Below are 9,081 nucleotides of genomic sequence, written 5' to 3'. Positions count from 1 at the left end.
ATGTTTGCTGTTTAGTTTTGCTCTGTGGACTTGTTGAGAGTAGGAGATTTAAACTGTCAACTGTGGCTTGCATCTCAGGTTACCATCTATCCACCCAAGCATTAATTCATCCATCCATTTTCTATACTCACTTTATCCAATTCAGGGTCATGGGTGGGGGCTGTAGCCCACCTCAGCTGTTTCCTAAGGTTACTTATTTCTCACATAGTAAAGACTATCATCATTGAGGTGTATATTTGCAACCATATACTGTTACGACATGCAACAAGTTCACTGTTTTTATTTCTATTTAACGTGTACCTCAATATATATACAGCAACGAAGCCTTTATATATATTTTAATGTTTCTAGCGTCAAATGTGCTTCGGGTGACACAATTTAAGAAGACAAAATTTGCTAAATGTCAAGTACAAGTAAGACAACTGATTAAAGATTAGTAGTTTGTGCGCTAAAATAAAATGAAAAAAATCTTTCAGGCCTTACTTACTCATACGAACTACAAACTTTGTCCCGGTTTGTAGTTCTTTCCGTTGCGCTTGCGTTCATTGTGGGGAAGTTACCGGAAGTCTCACAGCGGACTCAAGCTCGCAAGTGTGCAAGCTCGTGTAGCTTGCTAAAGTTAGCATTACATTTAACTGGAATAATCGATCTTTGAAGTCTTGGAAGAAATGCCTTCGTTAAATGGAAAATCAGAAGTTGTCTTTGTAAGTACATCATAAAGTATATAGCTATCTATTAATGTTTTTGAAAAGAGGTGGAAGCTAACGTTTATGTTTTCCCGTATTGCTAGCCTGACCAGATGTTTAATTTTAACTCTGTTGAAGTTAAGGTTTTCAAGCTTGAAAGCTATAAAATATATATAGCTAGACATCATATTTGTATAAATATGGACAGTTTGGACCTAAAGTTGGCGTTGTTTTACCTATTTTCTGAACAATGACTAATTTAAACCTTTCCAGTAATGCTACACTGTCGCGCTATAATGTTAGCTTTAGCAAATGTCACTTCAAATAAAACCGTTTAAGTTGAAGCGGTATCTGATGTGATTTCTCTATATCTGCCCTGTTAGGAGGATGATGATTTGCCTTATGAAGAGGAGATTATCAGGAATCCATACTCGGTCAAGTGCTGGATGCGGTACATTGAATTCAAACAGAATGGACCCAAAACCACCCTTAATATGATTTATGAGCGGGCTCTGAGGGAACTGCCTGGCAGGTAAGAGATTGGAAGTTCAAAATAGAACAGACATTGAACTACATAGATAGCAGCGGATACCTACAGCTCCAAGGATTATTGCAGGAGTGTTTATCAAAATAATATCCGGTTAAAATGTACCAAGCATTAGAGTAAAGAAAATGTAAAGAAATGTTTACTTTCTTCGGTCTTCATATAGTTGACAGCATTCAGATGGTGAGACATTGTTCTCTTTAAATTCCCTTCTGTTTACAGCTATAAGTTGTGGTACAACTACCTGAGAGAGAGGCGAAAACAAGTCAAAGGGAAATGTGTCACTGAACAAGCTCATGAGGAGGTCAATAACTGTCACGAAAGGGCACTCGTCTTCATGCATAAGGTAATTTTGACTCAGTATTCACTGTAACTAAAAAATAAAGACATCACTATACTATGGCTTGTGGATATTGTATTTCAAACTAACCACCACTTCTTTCCTTAAACTAGATGCCTAGAATATGGCTTGATTACTGCCAGTTCCTTGTGTCCCAGTGTAAGATCACAAGAAGTCGGCGAACGTTTGACCGTGCTCTCAGAGCCCTTCCTGTAACTCAGCACCCTCGAATCTGGCCTTTGTATCTCCGCTTTGTCCGCAACTTGCCCCTGCCTGAGACAGCCATTCGGGTGTATCGCAGGTACCTCAAGGTGAGATCATAGTGCACAACCCAGTTCGATAAAGCAGGCGTCATAACTGGATGTTATGGATTAATCAGCTTTAACAGACTTTGCTTCCATTGATTTCACTGTCATCTGCTAAATCTACATGTACTGTTTTGTAAACATAATCTGTAAATGCCTGAATTTTCTAAGCTTGTTCTTATATCTTGTAGCTTTCTCCAGAAAATGCAGAGGAATACATAGATTATTTACGGTCTGTTGGCCGCTTGGATGAAGCAGCTGTGCGACTAGCAGCTATAGTCAATGACGAGAGCTTTGTGTCCAAGGAGGGCAAGTCTAACTATCAAGTAAGATTTTGATGTAATATTAATTACCTCTCAATGTGTCTGTCTTTCCACCAGAAAGCAAACGTTTCTTTTAATCTCGCTTATCTATTCATTCTTGTTTAGCTGTGGCATGAGCTCTGCGACCTGATCTCCCAGAATCCAGATAAGGTGACCTCTCTAAATGTTGGCGCCATCATACGAGGAGGCCTCACTCGCTTCACAGACCAACTTGGAAAGCTTTGGTGCTCCTTAGCTGACTATTACATCAGGAGTGGCCACTTTGAGAAAGTATGTTTCCTTTTAATAGCTTCCTTTTTTTTGCATAAATCACTGGATTCATTTACCTCATTGAAATGTTTTTATCTAAAATGTTTTTTGTTTTTTTTTGCTTCATGTGAATGTATTTAGTTTGCCTCAGTTGTATTAGCTAAATGCAAGTAGGTTTGACTACTACTTGATGTTTTCTTCGGTCTCTTTTTTCCCCCAGGCGCGTGACGTGTATGAGGAGGCCATTCTCACAGTGGTCACGGTTAGGGATTTCACACAGGTGTTTGATAGTTGCGCACAGTTTGAGGAGAGCATGATTGCTGCCAAGATGGAAACAACTTCTGAGATGGGGCAAGATGACGAAGGTTTGTGTTTCCTTAACAATGATAACATTCCTTGCTTTCACCCACCTTGTTATACATTCCTAAGTCTTTGTCACTCTCCACCCATAGATGACATAGACTTGGAGCTTAGACTGGCACGATTTGAGCAGCTAATAGCCCGACGACCCCTTTTACTGAACAGTGTACTGTTGAGACAGAACCCCCATAATGTCCATGAGTGGCGCAAGCGGGTAAATCTGTATGAGGGGAATCCACGGCAGGTAAGTTTCAGGGCCTTTGATTAGTTCAAAAGAGCAGCGCCTATCCAATGCATTGCTAATTAATCCATGTACAAAATATTCTCTACAGATCATTAACACATATACTGAGGCGGTACAGACTGTGGATCCAATGAAGGCCACTGGAAAGCCTCACTCTCTCTGGGTGTCTTTTGCTAAATTCTATGAGGAAAATGAGCAGCTGGATGATGTAAGTCACTAAGTTTCTTTCCACAGGGAAGTAAAATAGTGCCTCTAAACTTCAGAACAGATTTGTTTTTCTGTTCTTTGATATGTCCTTTATTTACTGACCATAGGCTAGGACGATCTTTGAGAAGGCTACCAAAGTGAACTACAAGCAGGTGGATGACCTCGCTGCGGTGTGGTGTGAATATGGCGAGATGGAGCTCCGCCACGAGAACTATGAACAGGCACTCCGCATACTGAGGGTAACACAATCAGAAATTTCAGCATTATCGTAGCTTCAGTCAGTTAGGTACCCCTGTCTTTCTTTAATAAGTTTGTACATCTCGTTTCAGAGTGAACATTTAAAAGCAGCGCCTCATCTGACCCTTGTTTTCTTACAGCTAAATGACACGACATTAAGTACCTGTTAGAAGTTATATAGTTGCGTTAAATTTATAGCATGATGTGTCATGCTCCAGTATGTCACAAGTGTCAAATACTTGATACAAAATGCTTCATACTTTATAAAGGAAGCTTGTTTTTTGTCAAGCCTCTCTGGTTCTTCTCTACAGATCACTTTTAGGTAATGAGACATACTTCAATAAGTTTTGCTGAGATTTAATTCGGAATCACGAGCAGAAAGTCAGAGGAGAGAAAAGAAAACGTGACAACAGAGAATTGAGGGGAGCACCCCTTTACAGTAGATGTCTGGGAACATCTAGTGGCAAGGTTTAGGAGCTGCAGCAACGCTTGCAAACCTCTCGTCTAAATGTTTGTATAAAGCATGTTGTCATTCATTGTAATTGATGCAAACCAGTTAGAAAGTTACACATGAAAATGTTGTGTAATGTAGACATGTTGTGTTGGTTTCTTTGCATAGTGCACAATGTAGTTCCTACTTTGTAGAGGTCTGTTTGATCAATTTTGACCAAAATGCCTATGACCCATTGCACCTTTTCAAACCTATGACACTGCTTATCTCTTACTCTGTCGTGTTACTGCTATAATATATGTACTACTGTAAGCTTGTTTATGTTTTAATGATTTAATATAGAAAGCTACAGCCATCCCATCGAGGAAAGCAGAGTACTTTGATGCATCTGAGCCAGTCCAAAACAGAGTCTACAAGTCCTTGAAGGTCTGGTCTATGTTGGCAGACTTGGAGGAAAGTCTTGGCACTTTCAAGGTATGTTAACCACTTGTTTTCACCCAACAATGTACAATATGTATGACTTGCATAGATATTAGCCTTGCAATCGGATATTTAATTGTTTAATTCTTTCTTGTTTTTCCTCAGTCTACAAAAGCGGTGTATGATCGCATTATTGATCTCCGCATCGCCACTCCACAGATCATCATCAATTATGCCATGTTCCTTGAAGAGCACAACTACTTTGAGGAAAGCTTTAAAGTAATGGCATACAACTAATTAAGTCAACCCCTGGTTATTCACAGAACACAATATATCCTTGCTTACTTTCTAATGCTTTTAATTGTTTTGTTTTTTGTTTTTTTTACATGTCTTCGTTTATACCTTTTCAGGCGTATGAGCGAGGCATCGCTCTCTTCAGGTGGCCAAATGTTTATGACATCTGGAACACTTACCTCACCAAGTTCATTGACCGTTATGGGGGCAAAAAGCTGGAGAGAGCCAGGGATTTATTTGAACAAGCCCTGGATGGTTGTCCTGCCAAGTTTGCCAAGAGTAAATATCTAAATATATTTTTATCTCTGGTAAAATATCAAACTACTAATATTTTACCAGCAGCTTTTTTTTTTCTTTCTTATATTTCGTTCTGCTTTTGTTCTCCGTTTTCCCTACCTGTGAAATACCCTAAAGCACTCTGTTTGTTTTTGTTTTGTCAGCCATTTATCTGTTGTACGCCAAACTGGAGGAGGAGTATGGATTGGCGCGCCATGCCATGGCTGTTTATGAAAGAGCAACGCAGGCAGTGGAAACAGTGGAGAGACATCACATGTTCAATATCTACATAAAGAGAGCAGCTGAAATTTATGGAGTTACATATACCAGAGCAATTTACCAGAAGGCTATTGAGGTATGATAGAATTGTTCTTAGTTCAGAAATGCTAATAATTAATATTTTGGCTAATATTGTATACCTGATAATCAAAACTGTGTGTTACTAAACAAAGTGTTAATTGTGCAAATTACAAGACTCGAGGAGGAAAACATGAACTATAAACTCACAAGTTCTCACTATTTGTTCATTATTTGGACCCCCTCTAGAATTGTGGTACATTTGTTTGTAATATTAAATTGCTGTTTATGTCTTTTTAAGCCTACAAAGGCTACATCAAAACATCTGAACAACAAAAATTCGTGAGAGGCTTTATATAATCTATTGGGTAGCAACTTTTGTTTTTCCTCCCTCGCTTATATTTGTCTGTTCCATCTTAAAAGGCACAACATTTTAGGGTTACCGTCTGTTTTTGTCCAGGTTCTTCCTGATGAGTATTCAAGGGACATGTGTCTGCGATTTGCTGACATGGAGAGTAAACTGGGTGAGATTGACCGGGCCAGAGCAATCTACTCCTACTGCTCCCAGATCTGTGATCCAAGGGTGAGAGACTCTATCCCTTCCCATATCCCTGCCTGAATAAAATGCCGCATTTCAATGAAAGGTGAAGGCTTATTTCATTATGCTTCTTGAAAAATGTACTTATGAATTTGATCTTTCAGGTCACAGCTACTTTCTGGCAGACCTGGAAAGAGTTTGAGATTCGCCATGGAAACGAGGACACCATTAGGGAGATGTTGAGGATTAAACGCAGTGTCCAAGCTACCTACAACACTCAGGTCAACTTTATGTCCTCTCAGATGCTCAAAGCCACAACAAGCTCCACCGGCACTGGTGAGACAACTTGCACTAACTTTCAGAGAAAGTTGCTCTCAAATCAAAAATGCATGTTTTCCCTCTGGTCTGAAGGATTATTAGAGATATCTGCCTCAGAGATGTATCCCTTCACTTGAATATAGTGAACCTGGAGGGCACTCAGACAGCGATGTCTCTATCCAGAAACCAACAACCTCCATAAACCTTGTGACAAGGCTTCCATATTTTTTTCTACTTCTATCTAAAACCTTCATTGTGAAAAGGAAGCGAGCATACTGCTAACTGTGAAGTTTATTCTCTTGACAGTGGCCTGAGAAAATATTTGTAACTTTGATTTAAGGTTAAAACGTTTCGTGAAGTAGGCAGTTTGAGATATTTAGGGAATTACATAACTACACAAGCTCTATATTTGCCCCAAATCTATAGAATTTAACATTGCAGAGGAATTTCTGGACTAATTTTAATTAATGAATTCATTCGTTTCTTTTTTTCTTTTTGTCTTCCAACCAATTGTTGCTGCATTTGCCTAACCATCTTTTAATCCTGTGTCAGTTTCAGATCTTGCTCCTGGCCAGATGGGAATCGATGACATGAAGTTGTTGGAGCAGAAAGCGCAGCAGCTCGCTGCCGAGGCTGAGCAGGACAAACCCAAACCCAAAGAAAAGATTCTCTTTGTCAGGTTTGTTGTTCATCCGTTTATTTATCTCTTCCTTTCTTTATTTGTGTGATTATTATGCCCAAAGAAACATATGTGTGGAAAATCATGACATGTGTGAACTAGTGTTATTGGTCTTATCCACATGCAGGAGTGACACTTCTCGCAGTGAGTTGGCTGAGCTTGCCAAGCAAGCCAATCCTGATGAGATTAACATTGATGAAGATGAGGAAGAGGATGACGATGATGACCAAGGCCCTGAGGGTGAGTGGTAGACACAGTTGAAGTGGGTCAGGTAGTTTGTTTAAACATTAGTGTAGATATGTTTTACTTGCAAAAAAGGCACTCAATGACTGGCTTGTTCTTGGTCTTCACAGAGGTTCGTCTGGAGCAGAAGAGCGTCCCAACAGCCGTCTTTGGAGGCCTCAAAGATGATTGAAAGAAAGTGCATAGAATTAAGTCAAATTGTAATCTTCAGATTTGTCTTGCCACCTTTCAGTAGATGCCTAAATATTTGATTGTATTCTTATTTTGATAGGATAGATTTTTGTCGTTCTGTAAACAAATACCTGCTTGTTTTGGCCACAAGGTGTCAGTCTTTCCCAAGTGTGACACTCCACATAGTTTGAGCTTTTTTTCCTCTTTTATTTTTTTCTTTCTCTTTCTTATGAAATACTATTGTATTGATATGGTACCTGTAACTGAAGTATGATGTAGTTTGACTTTATTTTAGAACAACATTTTGTAAAACAATTATATGTACAAATTCTCTTGGACCCCTGAGAATGTAAATATCTCTCTGTGACAGGAAGCTCTGCCCTAGAAAACATAGGGGAGGAGCATAGTTTCTTCAGCAGGGAGCATTCATTTCAAAACCATTCAAGCTTCCCTTTGTTGGCTTTACTATTACAAGTAGGTGGTTGGCTTGAGAAGTCTTGAGTTTCCAAGACGTTTACAAAACCTCCAGACAAATGTCACTTCTAGAATCTAAAGCCTCCAGATTCAAGCTGCAGTTGTATAATCGCAACTAGATTCCATCGAATTGTCGTGTTTAAATGACAGGATTATTTTGTAGAGATCCAACTTCCTGTTTTTTTGTTATAATTGCAGGTTACTTTGCTCACTGATCATTTCTATGGTTTTAGGCAGCGATGCAATAAAAATGTGACTAACGTGAGGGTCCACTTGTGAACAGACAGTCAGAGTTCTGAGGGTTGTTCTTCTGTTGCCACACTATATATTTCTTGCTGGTGTATGTGAATTACATTGCTGCAGAATTGGTTGTGATAAGCTGTACCTTCAAATCACTGGAACTTTCTATACATTACCTACAAGCCAAGTTTATACACAAATATTTTTTTACTTGGAAAATACAATATTTGAAGATAATGCTTTAGGACAAAAAAAAGATGTATGGCTTTTTTTTTTAAATAACATTAATTCCAATTGAAGCTGAGCATTTGAGTCACAGGGTCATATTTGATATATAGTCTTGGAAAACTCCTTGGTATTAAATATTCAGTGTTCGTGCTCATGTTGCTGCATTATAAGAGTCAAACTGAGAACTTGGAGATTAGTGACTAGTAATAATTTCTTTCAAAAAGATCAAAATAGCTGAAAGATAATCGTCTTACAAAGTTACTGCAGTGGAATGTTTGGAGACCTTGTTTGAGCTTCATGTGATGAGGCACTCTGGAGATTTGTTTTCCAGCGTTGCTGGTACAACAGGAATCATGAATTAAAAAAACTGGGAAGAAGCTATTCTCAGTTTCAGTAATATAACACCAACAAACATTCAATATCCCACTTTCTTTACATGGTTGGACGGGATATTAATGTTTTCTCCGTTCCTCTTATAGCAGGCACTTTGTGCATACTGCAGCTTGCCTCAACGTATGCATGCAAATAAGACCATCTCTGCAGGTGACAATCGCATATCCTTGCACCTGTTTTGCATGTTTATGGGCAACCGAAGAGAATAATGGAGCTATAGACATAATTTTCAATTACGTGCTTATTTAGGCTCAATATCATTCGACAAATTTAAAGAAGCAACTAACACAAACTATCCAGAGTGTGATGGGTACATTAGTTTATCAAGGTTTGTTTTGTTTTTTTTGGAAGACACTATGAACTGTAAGAATGCAAAAGAGATGTCAAACTATTTGATCTAGTTCGGACCTTGAGATGGAGGGTGTGCGTGTGTGTGGGGGGGGGGTGTTTGACAAAATTAGTAAAACAGAGAGCTATGAGGAGACTGAGAGTGGAGTTATGACATTAGATAAAATACTATCAAATTGCTCAAGATATTTTCAACTGGGAAATTGGCTTTTTGAC

The 9,081-nt window shown here is 38.8% G+C and overlaps 1 protein-coding gene across 2 annotated transcripts; it reads left to right on the top strand.

Moving 5' to 3' along the window:
* The first annotated feature begins 567 nt into the window (after window positions 1-567).
* Window positions 568-7,942, top strand: xab2 (XPA binding protein 2). Of its 2 annotated transcripts, none has more exons than XM_072369490.1 (19): window positions 568-704; window positions 1,070-1,218; window positions 1,453-1,576; window positions 1,684-1,881; window positions 2,067-2,201; window positions 2,304-2,468; window positions 2,668-2,812; window positions 2,900-3,051; window positions 3,140-3,259; window positions 3,366-3,497; window positions 4,289-4,420; window positions 4,532-4,645; window positions 4,777-4,939; window positions 5,101-5,291; window positions 5,694-5,816; window positions 5,936-6,107; window positions 6,648-6,768; window positions 6,896-7,008; window positions 7,122-7,942. In XM_072369490.1, exons 1-19 carry the CDS (start codon window positions 669-671, stop codon window positions 7,181-7,183), a joined length of 2,547 nt encoding a protein of 848 aa, XP_072225591.1. In that variant the 5' UTR covers window positions 568-668; the 3' UTR covers window positions 7,184-7,942. The 2 variants fall into 2 exon arrangements, with proteins under 2 accessions (XP_072225591.1, XP_072225590.1); XM_072369489.1 differs by having other exon boundaries at window positions 6,642-6,768.
* The last annotated feature ends 1,139 nt before the right edge of the window (window positions 7,943-9,081 follow it).

The sequence above is a fragment of the Leuresthes tenuis genome, unplaced genomic scaffold (assembly GCF_036924035.1).
Source record: "Leuresthes tenuis unplaced genomic scaffold, fLeuTen1.0.hap1 SCAF_17, whole genome shotgun sequence".
NCBI classification, from domain to species: Eukaryota; Metazoa; Chordata; class Actinopteri; order Atheriniformes; family Atherinopsidae; genus Leuresthes; species Leuresthes tenuis.
Note: the sequence above shows the minus strand (reverse complement) of the source record. Positions and strands in the feature narration are given on the sequence as shown.